The 20,681-nt window shown below is 40.8% G+C and overlaps 1 protein-coding gene and 1 pseudogene across 1 annotated transcript; both read right to left on the reverse strand.

The window, feature by feature from the left end:
- Positions 1-1,086: 1,086 nt before the first annotated feature.
- On the reverse strand, positions 1,087-7,044 carry LOC129553741 (olfactory receptor 5B3-like; annotated as a pseudogene).
- An 11,065-nt stretch (positions 7,045-18,109) lies between these two features.
- LOC129554171 (olfactory receptor 5B3-like) lies at positions 18,110-19,057 on the reverse strand. Its single transcript, XM_055422787.2, has one exon. It carries the CDS (start codon positions 19,052-19,054, stop codon positions 18,110-18,112), a length of 945 nt encoding a protein of 314 aa, XP_055278762.2. The 5' UTR covers positions 19,055-19,057.
- Positions 19,058-20,681: the final 1,624 nt, after the last annotated feature.

A 20,681-nucleotide genomic window follows, 5' to 3' on the forward strand; every position in this document is an offset into this window, starting at 1 on the left:
ATGATGTACTCTGCATATAAGTTAAATAAGCAAGGTGACAATATACAGCCTTGATGTACTCCTTTTCCTATTTGGAACCAGTCTGTTGTTCCATGTCCAGTTCTAACTGTTGCTTCCTGACCTGCATACAGGTTTCTCAAGAGGCAGTTCAGGTGGTCTGGTATTCCCATCTCTTTCAGAATTTGATAATTTTATTTAACCTAAAATAGTTCTTAAAGAATCGTTTAAAATAATAATTAGAAATGGTTCCAAGATGAGAAACATACTGACAGATATGTCATGTTTGTATTTGTATAGAACATTCAGAATAATTTCAATCACTTACAACTTATATGCAGTGATTTTCTAATTAAAAATGTTTTTTTCCATTTTTATTGGACTCTGGCTCTTCTATTCTTTTGGAAAATTTAATGTGAACATGTTGATTGTATAAAATGACTCAGTCAACTCATAAAAATTAACTTAATGTTGTATACTTATGAATCTATAGATAAAATGTGCTGGTGAAAAAGCCAATATTTTATTTAAAATTTATGATTTTATTTTCAATTTAGGATACTTATAACATTTATCAGTGTTACAACACTTATGAAATTCAACAAAAGAAATAGACATTAAACTTAAATTGATGTTTTGATACTCCAATTAATTACTTGAATTATTTAAATAAAAAAACCAGGCACATTCCATCATATATGGCAAATTTCACACTCCTGTATATGTGCATCCATGTGAGGCACGTACGTGGACCTCTGTTCATGGGCTCACGTGTGCCTGTTTCACATGTACCTTTAGAGTGGCATGTGGTAGCGGACATGCACATAGGATGAGTTATTTAGTCCAAAACCTCCGCGACAAAGTTTTTGACAAGTGGGACACAAGATATGCTGTGCTTCATCTTAGCCATTTGCATTCAGGTTTTATAATTCTGGACATAAATTTTTCTTGAGAAAGATATCCCACAGGAATTTAATTCAGTGTGGCCTTTAAATGGGATTGCGTACATGGAGAAGACCTGAGAAAAATAAAACAAGGTTTCCATGAATCCTATGACATCAAAAATCACAAGCCTAGAGTCAATTTTGCCTACTGAAGAACCTTCTTGAAGGCACTCTTGACTTCCTTGTTCCTCAGGCTAGAGACCACAGAATTGATCTTGGGGATGGCCCTGCCATAGAACACAGATGCCATGTTCTCAGTGTCCATTGAATGGCTGGAGCTGGGCTGTAAGTGCTGGAAAATGAGTGCCCCATAGAAGATGAGACTGCAGTGAGTGGGAGGCACAGGTGGATAAAGCCTTCTGGTACCTTGCAGAGGAGTGCCTCTTTAGAACGGTGATAAATATGAATATGTAGGATATGAAGATAACCAAGAGAACAAAAAAGATGTTGAAGCTGGCTATATAAACAGGAACCCTCTCCCTTACATGCCTATCAGAACAAGACAGAGCCATGACGGCTGGAATATCACAGAAAAGGTGATGGACCACATTGGATCTACAGACAGAGAGACAGAATGCTTTCCCAGCATGGATGGAAGCACAAACAGCAGCCCATGATCAGATGTGTGCACAGGTACTGTCATGGTGGTGGTGTAATTTAGGGGTTCACACACTGCTGCATAGTGATCACAGGCTGCTGATGTCAAAAAGCAATTCTCCAGGGTGGCAAAGGCTGCAGAAAAGAACGTCTGAGCAGCACAAGCATTATAGGAGGTGACCTTGTAAACTGTAAAGAGGCCTCCCTGGTGGATAAGGCAGTAAAGACTACGCCTGCAGTGCAGGAGACCCGGGTTCAAAACCCGGATTGGGAAGATCCTCTGGAGGAGGGCACGGCAACCCACTCCAGTCTTCTTGCCTGGAGACTCCCATGGACAGAGGAGCCTGGCGGGCTACAGTCCATGGGGATTCAGAGTTGGACATGAGGACAAATTGTGTCACTTCCATCCTATTGTCCGTCAGTGTTCTTTGGGAATCATGAGATGTCCTGTAGCAAGTGAAAGTAAGGACAAGAGTGTGAAGTGGAATAAAAATTGCAGTGAAACTGAAATGTTTCTATCAGTTCAGCTCAGTCCAGTAGCTCAGTCGTGTCCGACTCTTCGTGACCCCATGGACTGCAGCACGCCAGGCCTCCCTGTCCATCCCCAACGCCCGGAGTTCACTCAAACTCATGTCCATCGAGTCGGTGATGCCATCCAGCCGTCTCATCCTCTGTCGTCCATACCACATGCTTGTTTCATTATAGCTAATACATATTTAAAGATTGTTGATATCTAACTACAAGATCTAATACATTAATTATCTAGATTTAAAAACTATTAAATTGTAAACTTTCCCAAACTAACAGAGACCCTATCTCTCTAGTTTTAAAATTTTGTATATTTGCAAACGGAGATTAGGAAAATTTTAATGATTTGTCCAAGATGACATATCTGGGATGCTCTGTCTCTGCTAATTCAGTTTTTTCTATCCTAGTAAAAGCTTACACTATTACATTACTCAACTGCCATAATAGCTCTAGACACTTTGAATATATATCCACTCATTGATACATCTCAACAATTTCCAGAGGTTGGTTAGTTTTTATCTTCATTTAAATAGTGCGGAACAAGATGGTGAGTAATTTATTCATATTTTGTTGCTGTTATTGTTGTTCATGATCTGAGCCGCAGTCAGCTCCTGGTCTCGTTTGTGCTGACTGCACAGAGCTTCTCCATCTTTGGTTGCAAAGAATATAATCAATCTGATTTCGGTGTTGACCATCTGGTGATGTCCATGTGTAGAGTCTTCTCTTGTGTTGTTGGAAGAGGGTGTTTGCTGTGACCAGTGCATTCTCTTGACAAAACTCTATTAGCCTTTGCCCCTCTTCATTCCGTGCTCCAAGGCCAAATTTGCCTGTTACTCCAGGTGTTTCTTGACTTCCTACTTTTGCATTCCAGTCCCCTATAATGAAAAGGACATCTTTTTTGGGTGTTAGTTCTAAAAGGTCTTGTAGGTCTTCATAGAACCGTTCAACTTTGGCTTCTTTAGCATTACTGGTTGGGGCATAGGCCTGGATTACTGCAATATTGAATGGTTTGCCTTGGAAACGAACAGAAATCATTCTGTCGTTTTTAAGATTGCATCCAAGTACTGCATTTCGGACTCTTTTGTCGACCATGATGGCTACTCCATTTCTTCTAAGGGATTCCTGCCCACAGTAGTAGATATAATGGTCATCCGAGTTAAATTCACCCATTCCAGTCCATTTTAGTTCACTGATTCCTAGAATGTCGACGTTCACTCTTGCCATCTCCTGTTTGACCACTTCCAATTTGCCTTGATTCATGGACCTAACATTCCAGGTTCCTATGCAATATTGCTCTTTACAGCATCGGACCTTGCTTCTATCACCGGTCACATCCACAACTGGGTATTGGTTTTGCTTTGGCTCCATCCCTTTATTCCTTCTGGAGTTATTTCTCCACTGATCTCCAGTAGCATACTGGGCACCTACCGACCTGGGAAATTCCTCATTCAGTAGCCTATCATTTTTCCCTTTGATACTGTTCATGGGGTTCTCAAGGCAAGTATACTGAAGTGGTTTGCCATTCCCTTCTCCAGTGGACCACATTCGGCTGTGGTCCATGTGATCAGAAAAACTAGTTTCCTGTGATTATGATTTCAGTACCATTCAGATATGACCTAAATCAAATCCCTTATGATTATACAGTGGAAGTGAGAAATAGATTTAAGGGACTAGATCTGATAGATAGAGTGCCTGATGAACTATGGACGGAGGTTTGTGACATTGTACAGGAGACATGGACCAAGACCATCCCCATGGAAAAGAAATGCAAACAAGCAAAATGGCTGTCTGAGGAGGCCTTACAAATAGCTGTGAAAAGAAGAGAAGTGAAAAGCAAAGGAGAAAAGGAAAGATATAAGCATCTGAATGCAGAGTTCCAAAGAATAGCAAGGAGCGATAAGAAAGCCTTCCTCAGTGATCAGTGCAAAGAAATAGAGGAAAACAACAGAATAGGAAAAACAAGAGATCTCTTCAAGAAAATTAGAGATTCCAAGGGAACATTTCATGCAAAGATGGGCTCGATAAAAGACAGAAATGGTATGGACCTAACAGAAGCAGAAGAGATTAAGAAGAGGTGGCAAGAACATAGAAGAACTGTACAAAAAAGATATTCACGACCAAGATAATCATGATAACGTGATCACTGACCTAGAGCCAGACATCTTGGAATGTGAAGTCAAGTGGGCCTTAGAAAGCATCACTATGAACAAAGCTAGTGGAAGTGATGGAATTCCAGTAGAGCTATTTCAAATCTTGAAAGATGATGCTGTGAAAGTGCTGCACTCAATATGCCAGCAAATTTGGAAAACTCAGCAGTGGCCACAGGACTGGAAAAGGTCAGTCTTCATTCCAATCCCAAAGAAAGGCAATGCCAAAGAATGCTCAAACTACTGCACAATTGCACTCATCTCACACACTAGTAAAGTGATGCTCAAAATTCTCCAAGCCAGGCTTCAGCAATATGTGAACTGTGAACTCCCAGATGTTCAAGTAGGTTTTAGAAAAGGCAGAGGCACCAGAGATCAAATTGCCAACATCCGCTGGATCATGGAGAAAGCAAGAGAGTTCCAGAAATACATCTATTTCTGCTTTATTGACTATGCCAAAGCCTTTGACTGTATGGATCACAATAATCTGTGGAACATTCTAAAAGAGATGGGAATCCCAGACCACCTGACCTGCCTCTTGAGAAACCTGTATGCAGGTCAGGAAGCAACAGTCAGAACTGGACATGGAACAACGGACTGGTTCCAAATAGGAAAAGGAGTGCGACAAGGCTGTATATTGTCACCTTGCTTATTTAACTTATATGCAGAGTACATCATGAGGAACGCTGGGCTGGAAGAAGCACAAGCTGGAATCAAGATTACCGGGAGAAATAGCAATAATCTCAGATATGCAGATGATACTACCCTTATGGCAGAAAGTGAAGAGGAACTCAAAAGCCTCTTGATGAAAGTGAAAGAGGAAAGTGAAAAGGTTGGTTTGAAGCTCAACATTCAGAAAACGAAGATCATGGCATCTGGTCTCATCACTTCATGGGAAATAGATGGAAAAACAGTGGAAACAGTGTCACACTTTATTTTTTTGGGCTCTAAAATCACTGCAGATGCTGATTGCAACTATGAAATTAAAAGACGCTTACTCCTTGGAAGGAAAGTTATGACCAACCTTGATAATATATTAAAAAGCAGAGACATCACTTTGCCAACCAAGGTCCGTCTAGTCAAGGCTATGGTTTTTCCCGTGGTCATGTATGGATGTGAGAGTTGGACTGTGAAGAAAGCTGATCGCCGAAGAATGGATGCTTTTGAACTGTGGTGTTAGAGAAGACTCTTGAGAGTCCCTTGTGCTGCAAAGAGATCCAACCAGTCCATTCTAAGGGAGATCGATCCTGTATGTTCATTGGAAGGACTGATGCTAAAGCTGAAACTGCAATACTTTGGCCACCTCGTGCGACGAGTTGACTCACTGGAAAAGACTCTGATGCTGGGAAGGGTTGGGGGTGGGAGGAGAAGGGGACGACCGAGAATGAGACAGCTGGATGGCATCATCGACTCTGTGGACATGAGTTTGAGTGGACTCCGGGAGTTGGTGATGGACAGGGAGGCCTGGCGTGCTGTGATTCATGGGGTCGCGGAGAGTTGGACACAACTGAGTGACTGAACTGAACTGAACTGAACTGATTGTTGTTCAGTTTTGCTAAGTTGTGTCCAACTTCTTGTGACCCCATGGACCTCAGCATGCCAGGCTCCCCTGTCCTTCACTGTCTCCCAGAATTTGTTCATATTCATGCCTATTGAATCTGTATTATCTAATGTTCTCATCCTTTCCCACCGCCTTTTCCTTTTGCCTTCAATCTTCCTCAGAGTTAGAGTCTTTTCCAGTAAGTCAACTCTTCAAACCAGGTGGTCAAATTATTGGAGTTTCAACTTCAGAATCACTCCTTCCAATGTATATTCGGGGTTGATTTCTTTTAGGACTGACTGACTTGATTCATATTTATGTAAGTATTGATGGCAAGCCAAGTTTCTGATTCAAATAGAGTGATTCCTAAGCAAAATGGTCTTAATTGAATTTAAATCAAATTGTTGTTGTTCAGTCCCTCAGTTGTGTCTGACTCTTTGTGACCCCGTGGTCTACAGCTCACCAGGTTTCCCTGTCCTTCATCATCTTTCTGAGCTTACTCAAACTCATGTCCGTTAAGTCAGTGATGCCATCCAACCATCTCATCCTCTGTCGTCCCCTTCTCCTCCTGGTTTCAATCTTTCCCAGCATCAAGGTCCTTTCCAGTGAGTCAGCTCTTCACATCAGGTGGCCGAAGTATTTAAATGTAAATAAGTAAATTTAACTGTAATTAAGTTAAATTTAAATCAAATTTAGCTTAATTTAAAATTGCTCATTCGTTCCACTGGTTCAAATCCAGTGTTTGGAGTTTCACAGTGTAGTTACTGAGACTCATATGCACAGTGTATGTGGTGGGGTAACTGGACCAGTAGAGACTTATGTAACCAGTAAAGGTGATTCTGCGGGGAAAGCATAACATCACATACAGAGCTTGGACTCTGGGATGAGGTGCAGATCAGCCCTACTGTTTGCTATCCAGAAATCATGAATCCTAACAGAAGTCCTCTGAACCTAAAGGGGACTACAAAATAAAAACTGTAGTTAGATCTAACTCAAGATGTTATCAAATAATTAAATGAGATATTGCATTGAAAACCAATGAGTAAACCTGTTTATCATGGCCTGCTTAGTGTCAGCTATAACATTATTAGGATAGAATGATGGTTTCTACATTGATTTGGCAAGGTGGGTGCAATATGTGGCGCTTTATGTGTGAGCTGTGAAATCTTGGCGCTTCTTCTTCCCTTTGCCTTTTGTCCCACCATAAAGTCACTGAGACTTTCTATACCCTCCAATAAGTTTCGCTCTGCTCCTGCTCCACTCATACAATTGCCTCATTTGGTAGTTTCATGTCGCCAGTTTTCTTTAAAAAAATATTCCTTGAAATACATATTTTAACTTGTGTTTAAAGAGTCTCCTTTTCTTAAACTCATTCTTTTTTTCAGTACAGTAATCCCATATTTGCACCACAGATGGAAGGTGAATAATTATTTGTGGCTTGCCTTTACCCTGCAGGTCTGTTTTAGCAGCAAACCCCAAGTTGTTAAATATTTTATGTGAATCTGTTCTTGTGTAGGAATAGCACTTTAATTCCTTTTATTTGAATCAGAATCCTTTGGACAGACAGCCATCTATGCTACCTCCTATTCTCTATCAGTTTCCTCCTAAACCTTTGGTAACTTCACTTTACAAGCCTAGCCCGTGAAGGCTTTATGCTTGCCAAACTTAACATACGCAATCATGCTATTATATATATGTTCTGCAGCAAATGCTAAGAGCGTAATACATAAAAGTGTGTTTGTGTGCAAGGTAGGTAGTGTTCTTTTCTTATTTTGCTGTTGGAGAATTGAGGGTTTCTGAAGGAGTCTGGTGCTCTACAATTACACAGCTGATACGAGGATGACTCAAGATCTAAACCCATCAAAACCTAACCCAAAGCCTATGTTTTTATCCACATCACTGCCGACATGGGTTGCTATGCTAGAAATATTAAAAGTAAAATTCTGGGAAAATATTAAAATGAACTTTGGATCTTACTAACTTGCTTTGGTCTCTTCTATAATTTAAAGAAGGGTCATATTATTCTCCTTGTTTTTTCTGTGCCTCTAATAAGAGGCTCACATATAGTGAACAGGATGAAATTAGTACCTAATCGGAGCATCACCTAGACTATTTTTTTCAATAATCTTTTTAGAGGAACATCATGATAGTGTTTCTAAGTATCACCTAACTTCCTACTGATATTTAATATTTGATATTTAATATGCAGTTTCTTAAAACTCCTCAATGTTTAAAAAATTGTTCGAAATGTCTGTTAATGTATCTGTGCTTAGTAAATCACTGGGTGTAGCTGCCACACTGCTTTTGCATGAATTACAGTTTTCCCTGAAATTGTATAATGCAGTAAAGAATCTACCTAACAGTGCAGGAGACATGAGTTCAACCCCTAGGTCGGGAAGGTCCCTTTGGAGAAGGGAATGGCAGCCCACTCCAATATTCTTGCCTGGAAAATCCCGTGGACAGAGGAGCCTGGTGGGCTACAGTCCATGAGGTTGTAAAGGATTGGATGCAACCTAGTGACTAAACAACAATTGAGTATAGAAGCTTACCTTGCTGCTTGAAAACAAGCAGCAGCCAATCCTAAAGAGTTGTTTGGAATAGAGAATTCAGCCATGGAGTAATGCATAAATACTGGAATGAAGCAGGGCAAAGGCTAATAGAGTTTTGTCAAGAGAACGCACTGGTCATAGCAAACACCCTCTTCCAACAACACAAGAGAAGACTCTACACATGGACATCAACAGATGGTCAACACCGAAATCAGATTGATTATATTCTTTGCAGCCAAAGATGGAGAAGCTGTATACAGTTAGCAAAAACAAGACTAGGAGCTGACTGTGGCTCAGATCATGAACTCCTTATTGCCAAATTCAGACTGAAATTGAAGAAAGTAGGGAAAACCACTAGACCATTCAGATATGACCTAAATCAAATCCCTTATGATTATACAGTAGAAGTGAAAAATAGATTTAAGGGACTAGATCTGATAGACAGAGTGCCTGATGAACTCTGGACGGAGGTTCGTGACATTGTACAGGAGACAGGGACCAAGACCATCCCCATGGAAAAGAAATGCAGAAAAGCAAAATGGCTGTCTGAGGAGGCCTTACAAATAGCTGTGAAAAGAAGAGAAGTGAAAAGCAAAGGAGAAAAGGAGAGATATAAGCATCTGAATGCAGAGTTCCAAAGATTAGCAAGGAGAGATAAGAAAGCCTTCCTCAGTGATCAATGTAAAGAAATAGAGGAAAACAACAGAATAGGAAAAACAAGAGACCGCTTCAAGAAAATTAGAGTTTCCAAGGGAACATTTCATGCAAAGATGGGCTCGATAAAGGACAGAAATGGTATGCACCTAACAGAAGCAGAAGAGATTAAGAAGAGGTGGCAAGAATACATAGAAGAACTGTACAAAAAAGATCTTCAACACCAAGATAGTCACGATAACGTGATCACTGACCTAGAGCCAGACATCTTGGAATGTGAAGTCAAGTGGGCCTTAGAAAGCATCACTACGAACAAAGCTAGTGGAGGTGATGGAATTCCAGTTGAGCTATTTCAAATCCTGAAAGATGATGCTGTGAAAGTGCTGCACTCAATATGCCAGCAAATTTGGAAAACTCAGCAGTGGCCACAGGACTGGAAGAGGTCAGTCTTCATTCCAGTCTCAAAGAAAGGCAATGCCAAAGAATGCTCTAACTACCACACAATTGCACTCATCTCACACGCTAGTAAAGTTACGCTCAAAATTCTCCAAGCCAGGCTTCAGCAATATGTGAACCATGAACTCCCAGATGTTCAAGCAGGTTTTCGAAAAGGCAGAGGCACCAGAGATCAAATTGCCAACATCCACTGGATCATGGAGAAAGCAAGAGAGTTCCAGAAAAATATCTATTTTTCTGCTTCATTGACTATGCCAAAGCCTTTGACTGTGTGGATCACAATAAACTGTGGAACATTCTGAAAGAGATGGGAATCCCAGACCACCTGACCTGCCTCTTGAGAAACCTGTATGCAGGTCAGGAAGCAACAGTTAGAACTGTACATGGAACAACAGACTGGTTACAAATAGGAAAAGGAGTGCGTCAAGGCTGTATATTGTCACCTTGCTTATTTAACTTATATGCAGAGTACATCATGAGGAACGCTGGGCTGGAAGAAGCACAACCTGGAATCAAGATTGCTGGGAGAAATATCAATAATCTCAGATATGCAGATGACACTACCCTTATGGCAGAAAGTGAAGAGGAACTAAGAAGCCTCTTGATGAAAGTGAAAGAGGAGAGTTAAAAGGTTGGCTTGAAGCTCAACATTCAGAAAAAAAGATCATGTCATCTGGTCCCATCACTTCATGGGAAATAGATGGAAAAACAGTGGAAACAGTGTCAGACTTTATTTTTTTGGGCTCCAAAATCACTGCAGATGCTGATTGCAACCATGAAATTAAAAGATGCTTACTCCTTGGAAGGAAAGTTATGACCAACCTTGATAGTATATTAAAAAGCAGAGACATTACTTTGCCAACAAAAGTCCGTCTAGTCAAGGCTATGGTTTTTCCCGTGGTCATGTATGGATGTGAGAGTTGGACTGTGAAGAAAGCTGATCGCCGAAGAATTGATGCTTTTGAACTGTGGTGTTGGAGAAGACTCTTGAGAGTCCCTTGTACCGCCAGGAGATCCAACCAGTCCATTCTAAGGGAGATCAATCCTGGGTGTTCATTGGAAGGACTGATGCTAAAGCTGAAGCTGCAATACTTTGGCCACCTCATGCGACGAGTTGACTCACTGGAAAAGACTCTGATGCTGGGAAAGGTTGGGGGTGGGAGGAGAAGGGGACGACAGAGAATGAGATGGCTGGATGGCATCACCGACTCTGTGGACATGAGTTTGAGTGAACTCTGGGATTTGGTGATGGACAGGGAGGCCTGGCGTGCTGTGATTCATGGGGTCACGAAGAGTCGGACACGACTGAGCGACTGAACTGAACTGAACTGAACTGTTAGAGAAGTTCTCTCAAATGGCGTTCAAAGATTTCTAGGTCTCTAAGTCAGGGAATAATAGTGGAAACTACGTTAACATGGGTTCAAGTTCAGAATTCTCCATGCATTCTGTCTGTGCTCTTGGAGAAATCATTTACCTCTTCATTTGTAAAATAAATGTAATAGAATTACTTTTCCACAGAATTGTGTTTGTAAATAGCAAATAAAGAAATGTCTCTAAAATAACTTGAGAGTAGGGTTTATAGTTTTAATATAATTAAATTATACAGAATATAAGTAAAGCTTATTATATTTACTCAATTTCAGTTTTACCTTGGAGTGTTTCCTTGGCTATGGCTGCAGGGTCATAGGAAATCCTAACAACCAGAAGAAGACCTGCATGTACAAACAACTATTAACACTTAGATGAATACAGGGTGATCACAGGGCCTAGGACCACAGTCTGGTTCCTCTAAAGGGAGGTCATTAGAGTCAAGTTGGATTTCAGAAGCTAACACATGGGAACCAGGAGTGACTTACAGAGACATGATGCTCTCAAGGGCTGTCTCCATGAGAACATCTACAGTATTTCTCCCTAATTTTCAAACATAAGATGCATACATTTTACTGTATAACTCTAAGAATCTGATCAAATGTAGAGTCAGGTAACCACTCCCATAGTCACCCACGATAAATTTCCCTGAGTTTCTTTGCAGTTAACCTAGTCACCAACCCATTGCCCCTCATAACCCATAATTTTTCCACATAAATTTGCCTTTGCGAATGTGTCCTTAACTAGAATCATGGCATATGCAGTCTTTGTGACCTCTTCCACCTAGAATAATGCAGTCTGAGGTCCATCTATGTTGTTACTTGATATCTATAGTGGAATATTTGAATTGCAGGGTAGCATTCCATAATGTAAATTTTATGCAGTGGTTAGTGCATCTCTGAGGACAGTTGTTACCAATTCCTTCAAACTACATTGCTAAAAAGCAGGTGTAAAATCCACCTGCTTTTCTATGGGTTACCAAACATCCTCTTAACATCCTTCCTTGAGTACCTCAGAATCCACCCTATCCCATAGCTCCAACAGGAACCGTCACATGACCTCTGCTTTGTTTATTCCACGTGGACCAGCATGAGACCTAGATTTATCCTCAAGAGGCTTCAGATCTGGCTCAAGTCTGCTGCTAACTCACTGTGTGACAAGACATTTTACTAACCTGCAATATAACAATTGATCTAATACAAACAAATAAGGTTTTATAATGGTGTTCACCATTAAAATCCACTTGTATAAAACAGAATATGAAGAAGTTGATGCCTGGGAGGAGAGTCAGCGAAACATTAACAGCAGCCGTGGCAGGTTAGGTTTCCCAAGAATGGATGCGACAACATTTCGTCCCCACGTGCTCTTGAAGGACTTGCCACTTCCTCATCAAGAGGTGCCCTCCCCCTGAGCCTGGAGGACTGAGGGGGTGGCTTTGACTAACAGAGGATCCCAGAGTGGTGCTGTGTGATCCCCGAGGCTCTTAGAAAACCCAGTACACTTTCCTGTAGCACTCCCCCAAGAATGCACTCCAGGGCCTGAATTAGCATGGAAGAAGTCCCTCTACTCTGAGGTCGCCCTGCTGGAGAGACCACAGAGAGTCAGAGAGAGACACGCAAGGTGTCCCAGGTGTTCCAGCCAACAAGCCTCTGAGTCTTCTTGCCAGGCACCCACCACATGAGGGAGTGAGACTCCAGCTGATCCCAGCCTCAGCTCTGACAGCAGGTATCTGAGTGAAAACTGCCTGGCTGCACTGTCAACTCCGAGAACTCTGAGGGATAACAATAAAATGACTATTATTACTTTAAGTCCCTTACTTTTGAGGGTTGTTATACAGCAGCATGTAACCAAAATGGTGGTTTTGCTTCATAAATAAAATAGAGTGATTAATACTACATCTGATAATGTCATTTTAACATTTTACAGTGACTATCACTCTAGGGAGAAAAAAAGCACGCTTTAAATTTAATTTTAAGGAATAAAGGCTGTCTTGCCTACCAAACCGCCATGCCAGAATCTTCCAGGCTGCATAAGTATCACTGAGGCAGAGCTGTAACTTTCTCTCTTCATTGTGATTCCATCGAGCCCATATTTGATGGCATAAGAACCGTGATGGTGAGACCTCAACCACTTGGTTTGAGTTGGGCCTCACCCTTGTGGACCGGTCCTGAGCATCTGTTTCCTCTGTCTTATAGATCCTGTAGAAGGTGCATTCATTCTAAGATATCGCTCCATCTGCAGTGAGAAATGGGGAAGCTGGGTTGGTTAGAAATAGACTTAAACGCAGGATGGGAGTTAGCGTGAGAAATTAAATTAAGATCAAATTTGGGACACAAAAGACAACTAATTAAGAAGATAGGGAATCACAAACTTTTATGAAAACCTTGGCAATTTTTACAGAAGAAAGAAATAAATCTGTACTTAAATTATTGTATTTCCCTGAATCACTCCTCTGTCCTTTTCAACGAACATCTATTATAAACCTTCTATTCACCAGGGTCTGACTCTGGCCCTGGGACTAAAAGAATGAATAATTCCCAGTCCATGCCTTTAATACACTCACAAACTAAAGAGAGAAACTGAAAAAAAAAATTTAAGGATTTTTAAGGCTTGAGAAGCAAAAATGGAGTTTAATCAATAATTCATCTCATTAGATTTAGAAAGTATAAATATTTTGTGCAAGACACAGGCAATCAAGTTTTATAACATTCTTGTTCTTTTGTGTTCGCTATCCCTGAGAAAAGCAAGTTTAAGCTTTGTGAATAAATTAATAGAAAACCCTGACATCTAAGTGTAGGTTAACACAATTGCAAGAGAAATATCTGTGGAAAAAAAATCCATACATTGAGTAGAAATGATTTGTAAAACCTAATGCATAAAGCATCAGCAAATATTTGTTATTTATTCACCAAACAAATGTTTCTTGAATACATAGTAAGTCAAAAGGAAAAACGCAGGACTGCTGGTTTCCTGGATGTTGCTTCATTGTGCATGAGATAGATGGACATATAGCGCTGGCTTTAATACGTGGGGACAGGAAGGCCTGTGACAGGAAAAGTAGGGTCAGGTGATAGACAGCATCACAGGTTAGAATAGCTATTTTAAGTAAGGAAGTTCAGGGGTTGAGGAAGGCTTGTTTCAAGTATTTGAGCTGAGAATCAAATAGAATTAGGGAGTGGGCCATGACAAGATCTGGAAAAACACATTCCAAGAAAAGGGAAGAGCAGATCCTTTAATACGTAAATAAAGATCCTGATATAAGAACATGTCTGATATGTTGAAAGAATAGTAAGTGCTTTGGACTAGGGGGAGGAGGAGGTAAGTGTAGTCCTAGAGGCAGTTGGGTGCCCAACCTGGTTGAATTTTGGATCATGACAAAGAGTCTGAATTTTATTCAAATACCTCAAGCAAGATGGGATGAAATTACCCAAGGAGTGGCCACAGAGGGAGAGGGAGACCTATGGCTAATTCCTGGATGACTCTGACATTCAGAAACAAGGAGCCAGCAAAGGAGGCTGAGGAGCAGCAGCCCAGGAGGTGGGAAACAGAACAGAGTCCGGAAGAGGGAGGAAGGAAGTGAAAGCTCTTCCAAAGAAACAGGGGATCACCTGTTTCAAATACCGCGGGGCCACCGTCACTCCTGAAAGCACACCCTCATCCGCCCTCTTCAGGCCTTGCTGCCCTCAGCCTGAGCCATCTCCCACCAGATCCACATCCTCAGGGTTGAATTCATAGTGGGAGTGCCTCCTTCAGAACATATTTCTCAGAAGACGGAAGCATCTCAGATTTCTTCTTTGCCTCTGTCTTCCGTCCACGGCTTATGTCTCTCTCTGTAGTCTCTTTTTAGCAGAGGAATTTAGGTGACTCAGAACTCCTAATGCCTTTTAAAACTAGCCTATGACTTGAGGCAATACCCTTGGTGACCTTTTTAACGAGCCAATAATACTCAGGAACATCCTCTGCTTTCTTTGACAATAAAAGTATTAGTACACTGCAATCAAGTATGGTTTCTCTCAGAGAAAATTAACAGTTTACATTTCAAAAGCAATCAGTATAATTTGCCACATTAATAAGCAAAAAATAAAACTGATCATTCTAACGGATGCAGAAATTGATTTTGGACAAAATCCAGTATTCATTCCTGACTTTAGGGGGGACTAAAAAAATAAAAAAACAACTCTTAACGAACTAGGAATCAGAGGGAACTCCCTTAACCTGGTAAAAAGTTATCTGTGCATAATGAAAGCTCAGAGACTGAAAATTTCCCTAAAGTCAAGAACAGGAAAGGGATTTTCATTCTCATCATTTCTTTTCAACAGTTTACTGGAAGTGAATAAATCAGCCAGAGAAAGACAAACGCCATCTGATCTCACTTATAAGGAGAATCTAAAAAACTCAAACACAAGGAAATAGATATTTGTGGCTTTCAGAGGCAAGGGATAGAGGGTAGGGGCACTGGAGGTGAGGGTGAAGGGTGGTGGAACTGGGGTGGGGGTGGTCAAAAGGCACAAGCTTCCAGTTGCACGGCAAATAAGTCCTGGGATGTAATGTACAACATGGTGACTTCAGTTAGCAGTACTGTTCTGTACGTCTGAAAGTTGCTAATAGACTACATCTTACACATTCTCATCACAAGGAAAAAATCTGGTAACTATGTCAGGTGATGGATGTTAAGTAATTGTAGCAATCATTTCACTATATATACATACATCAAATCATTTTGTATGCTTTAAATTTTTGTCATGAGTCAGGTACATCTCGATAAAACTAGAAAAATTAAGTGAATAAATAAAAATGTTAACTAAGACATGTAAAACAAAATTATATTCCATAGGCTCGGAAAGAAGTATCCAAGGAGAACTCATAGTAGCAAATTTGGATTAAGTTCAGTTCAGTCACTGAGTCATTTCCAACTCTTTGCGACCCCCATGGACTGCCACATGCCAGGCCTCCCTGTCCATCACCAACTCCCCGAGCTTGCTCAAACTCATGTCCATTGAGTCGGTGATGCCATCAACCATTTCATCCTCTGTCGTCTCCTTCTCCTCCTGCCTTCCATCTTTCCCAGCATCAGAGTCTTTTCCAAGGAGTCAGTTTTTCACATCAGGTGGCCAAATTTGATATAAAAAACAAATAAACCTGGCATTGATGGTTCAAGCCAGTGCAATAAGACAAGAGAAAGAAAACAAAGGCTGATAATGAGTTTGAGTGAACTCTGGGAGTTGGTGATGGAGAGGGAGGCCTGGCGTGCTGTGATTCATGGGGTCGCGGAGAGTCGGACACGACTGAGCGACTGAACTGAACTGAACTGATATGTGAATCCATATCTCTTGGCCACCAGTGCAATTTTTCTCAATATTTTTTCTCACACACACCCACGCAACAGTTCTAAAATGTTTAAGAGATGCTGTCCGTTTAATCTGGGTACTTCATTTCTCACATACAACTAGGAGTATGTGAGTCGTACGCGCTGCACACATTGCAGAGTACGAGCGCATCAGGGCTGCAAAATACATGGCTTCCTATCTCTACAGGTTGAAACTTTATCTTTTCTTTACTGAGCAAAAGGAAAAAGAAAAGTGCGGTAGCAATAAACTTCAGATTGAGTGATTATATGGAATAGGTAGCAGATCACAGCAAGAGACTGTGTTTATGATGATGAAGAGCTCCAGCATGGAGCCCCACTCTAGCCCGTGCTTGCTGACCTTGGGACAATTACTCAACTTTAAGTCTCAGGTGCCTCAACTACCTGTAAACAGGGATAATAATAGAACATGCCTCACAGAGTTGTGGTTAGTATTAAATTAGATAAGTTCTATAGCAAATATCATGCATGGGCCTCCGTGGTGGCTCAGTGGTAAAAAATCTGCCTGTCAGTGCAGGAGATGTGGTTCAATCTCTGGGTCAGGAAGATCCTTTGGAGAAGGAAGTGGCAACCCACTCTAGTATTCTTACCTGGAAAATCCCATAGACAGAGGAACCTGGCGGGCTATATAGTCCACGGGGTGCAAAAAGTCAGATGTGACTTAGCGACTAAATAGCAACAACAAGAAACAGCAAATACCACAATTCCTGGAAGGCAAGAACTAACAAATATGCTATCTATCTAAGTCTATCTGTCTGTCTGTCTGTCTACCTAATCATCATCATCATTAGTATTATTCTTATTATTCAAAATCCACAGAAACAATAAGAAAAACAATGACAACATAAATAATAAACTTTGGGAAATTCCTTTGGATCAAGACAGTAGTTATACCTGTAGACAGCTTTTTGGTTCATGCGTCAAGTATTTGTTGTGACAGGCAATGCCAATTTATTACAAAATTTGAAGTAATTATCAAGTGGTTGTTAGGGTGCCTTCTCTCTCGTGAAGTTTATAGAGTTTTTGTGACTTACTTCCACCAATACAACTTGAAATTTAATGAGTTGTTAATGCTAAACAGAATAACTTCTAAGATTCAAAGCTTTATTTCCAGTTAAATTGCTAGATTAAGCTAGAGCTCACAGGGAGCTTTCATTCACGCTGAGGGACACAGACGAACAGGTGAACAAATGAAATAGCTGAGTGTTGATGGCAGCTCTGGAGAATAAAGCAGGCCGAGGAAGAAGCCTTAAAGAGAACGAGGTGACTGAACGGCTGCCCGAAACAGAAGACATCTAACAAGCAATCTGCAATGATTTGAGAAGTATTCCATGCAGAGAACAGGCAAATACAAAGCTTCTGAGGCAGGGGCATGCATGGCACTGTCCAGGAATAGCAAGAAATCGGTGTGAGTAAAGGGGGAGAGCGGGTAGGAGAGAGATAAGACAAGGTAATAGCTCAGCTTAAGTATTACGGGGAAATCAGCCACGTCAAAGCATTTCTGACAAAAGGAAAAGAAGATGAAAGAAAATAGCCTTAATAATATCACTGCACTATTTTTAACATAGAGTAGAGAGATGGTAGTCATAAAGTTAATGAAAAACAGTCTTAACATTTCCTCCACTTTTAGTCTAACAAGACTGTTTATCTTTTGGAAACTGTCATGTGAACATGATTTCTCTTATCAAAATCCCCAGTGACAAGTCAAACATTAGCTTCTAAGATGATGTTATTATTTAATCTTATTAAAACGTGTCCAAAACCACATTTACTTTATTAAAATATTTTATTCAAAATGATTATCATATTTCTGCATTTTGAATGCTTGGACCTGTTCCAAAACTAAAGAAATAAACAATATTTGACAAAATTTTATGTTCAAGTCCCTACATGGCTGTGAACATTGAGTTTTGACATAGAGTAGGTCTAAGAGAGATGAAATAACTTCTGTGCATTTCACACGATTAAAAGGTTAAACCTAGAGAATACTTTGCCTTCTCAATAACCTTTTTGAATGCATTCTTGACTTCTCTGTTCCTTAGGCTATAGACCACAGGGTTCAGCATGGGGATGAGCATCGTATAGAATACAGATGCAATTTTGTCTGTGTCCATGGAGTGGCTGGAGCTGGGCTGTAAGTACATGAAGATGACGGTCCCATAAAATATGGAAACTGCACCAAGGTGGGAAGCACAGGTGGATAAAGCCTTCTGGTATCCTTCACCTGACTGCATCTTCAAAATGGTGACAAATATGAGCAAGTAGGAAATCAAAATAACAAGAAGTGCAAAAAAGATATTAAAGCTCGAAATAAGAAAAAGAATCAACTCATTAATGTCTTTCTCTGAACAAGTCAGAGACATGACTGCTGGAATATCACAGAAAAAGTGATGGACAACATTGGACATACAAAAAGAGAGATAGAATGTGTCCCCAACATCGATAGCAGCAGTCAGAATACCAAAGATGTAAGAACCTATGGCCAGTCGTGCACACACACTTGTGGCCATGGTGGTGGTGTAATGTAGGGGTTTGCACACGGCTGCATAGCGATCATAAGCCATTGAGGCCAACAGGTAATTTTCCACAGTGGCAAAGGCTACAAAAAAGAACATCTGAGCAGCACATGCACGGTGGGAGATGGTCTTGTCTCCTATGAGGAGCCCAGCCATCACCTTTGGGGTGATGGTGGAGGAGTAACAAAAGTCCACCAGAGACAGGTTACTGAGGAGAAAGTACATGGGGATGTGGAGATGAGAGTCCAGCAGGATCAACGTGGTCATCCCCAGATTCCCAATCAGAGTGGTGAGGTAAATGAAGGTGAAGATTACGAAGAGAGGGACCTGCAGTTGTGGGTCATTGGTGAGTCCAAGCAGGATGAAATCAGCTCCCTCTGTATTATTTTCCATGAATGTGATTTGAGAATCACAAGATGCTCTGTGGCAAAGAGAAATAAAGGAACACATGGATGAACAAAAAGCAGTTGCACGGAAGTTGAAATGCACAAGCATTATTTTATTAGAATGATCAGTTTTTCATCAGTATTTACCGTTTTTGTAACATAGGCATGCCAGCTCAGTTTAATGATATCTTATCTACACTGTAGTAGACTTTTGAAGAGGAAGGGTCTTTGTGGATCACCTTCTCAAGTTCTTGTTTGCGTATGTGAGTAAATTGGGTTGCAGCTAGAACTAAAGTTTTCTAAGTTCATATGCCGACAATGAATCCATCTCCTAAATCAGTTATTTTGAGTCTTATAATAGTTTACACTTTTATAGTGCTCACTTATTCAATGCTTTATATGTACATATTCATTTAATTCTCTTATCAGTTCTATGACTGATTAGATATTTTTCTCATTGGTGTATATGGCAAGTTGACAACAAAGAGACAGAATAATTTACTCAAGGTTACACAGATGTTATGCTATTAATGAATAAAGCCATGCTTTAGACCCTGAGTGGTTCTCAATCTAAATGCCATTAAAAATTTTGAATTGATTTTTGCTTCATTCAGTTTATGTTTAGTTATCTTTACTGTCCTGAATATAATGCATAGAGCAGTATTGTTGAGTTACACACAAATAAATGCACAGTAGATAAGCCCATTCAGATGTGGGCTAATGCAGCATTAGAGGTAAATGCAACAAACAAAGCCGGGTCCAAAGAGACGGTGCAGCATTGGGCAGGGAAGCCTCACTCTGAGAAAGCACGTGTTAGACACAGCAGACCTACTGTTTCCTACCGAGGAGACGCTGGCCCTAACTCACCCCTGCATCTCATTTTATCTGTCAGAAAATGAAGGTGGTGTTGAGACCTACCTTAAGGGATTATTGTAAAGTGAGAAGAAATGATGCATGAAAACAGCGCCATGTGGGTCTGAAACACAGCTCTGATGAGTGCTAGCTGTAATATTATGGATTAGCATAGATCAGTAGGTCTCTAGGTTGGTTTAGGACGTTCAGGTGACAGGAGCAGACGGGTGGGCTTTGAAGTCCAATAACCTTAATCTTTAATATGCCTTTTCCCACACACTGTCCACTCGGATACTTTGCTTCACCCTGTATTTCTCAGTCTGTCCTCTTGGCTGGGTCAGTCATTTTAGGTGAGAACTCAGGCATCTTCAAATCCTCTTTTTGTTAATGTCTTTCTTCAGACCCACAGTTTAGCGTCTGTTGAAAGTGCACTCCTTCTATCTTAGACTCGATCTTGCTGACATTCCTAACAACAGTTAACTGGAAAAGAGATACTGAGGTGTGGAGGGGTGAAAAGTCATAGTTTGGAGGGTGAGACTAACCTGCATATCTATTTGTGAGCAAGCACAAATCTTCGTATTTTAAAAGGAGATTTGAGAAAGGAATCCATTCTTCAGTTCAGTAGATCAATCCTGGGTGTTCATTGGAAGGACTGATGCTAAAGCTGAAACTCCAATACTTTGGCCACCTCATGCGACGAGTTGACTCACTGGAAAAGACTCTGATGCTGGGAGGGATTGGGGGTGGGAGGAGAAGGGGACGACAGAGAATGAGATGGCTGG

The sequence above is a fragment of the Moschus berezovskii genome, chromosome 14, assembly GCF_049115385.1.
Source record: "Moschus berezovskii isolate FMDL1 chromosome 14, NW_MosBer_1.0, whole genome shotgun sequence".
Lineage (NCBI taxonomy): Eukaryota > Metazoa > Chordata > Mammalia > Artiodactyla > Moschidae > Moschus > Moschus berezovskii.

Bases quoted from the DNA above. Each gene is read 5' to 3' on its own strand.
- LOC129554171 (XM_055422787.2), bottom strand. From the start codon at position 19,054: ATGGAAAATAATACAGAGGGAGCTGATTTCATCCTGCTTGGACTCACC.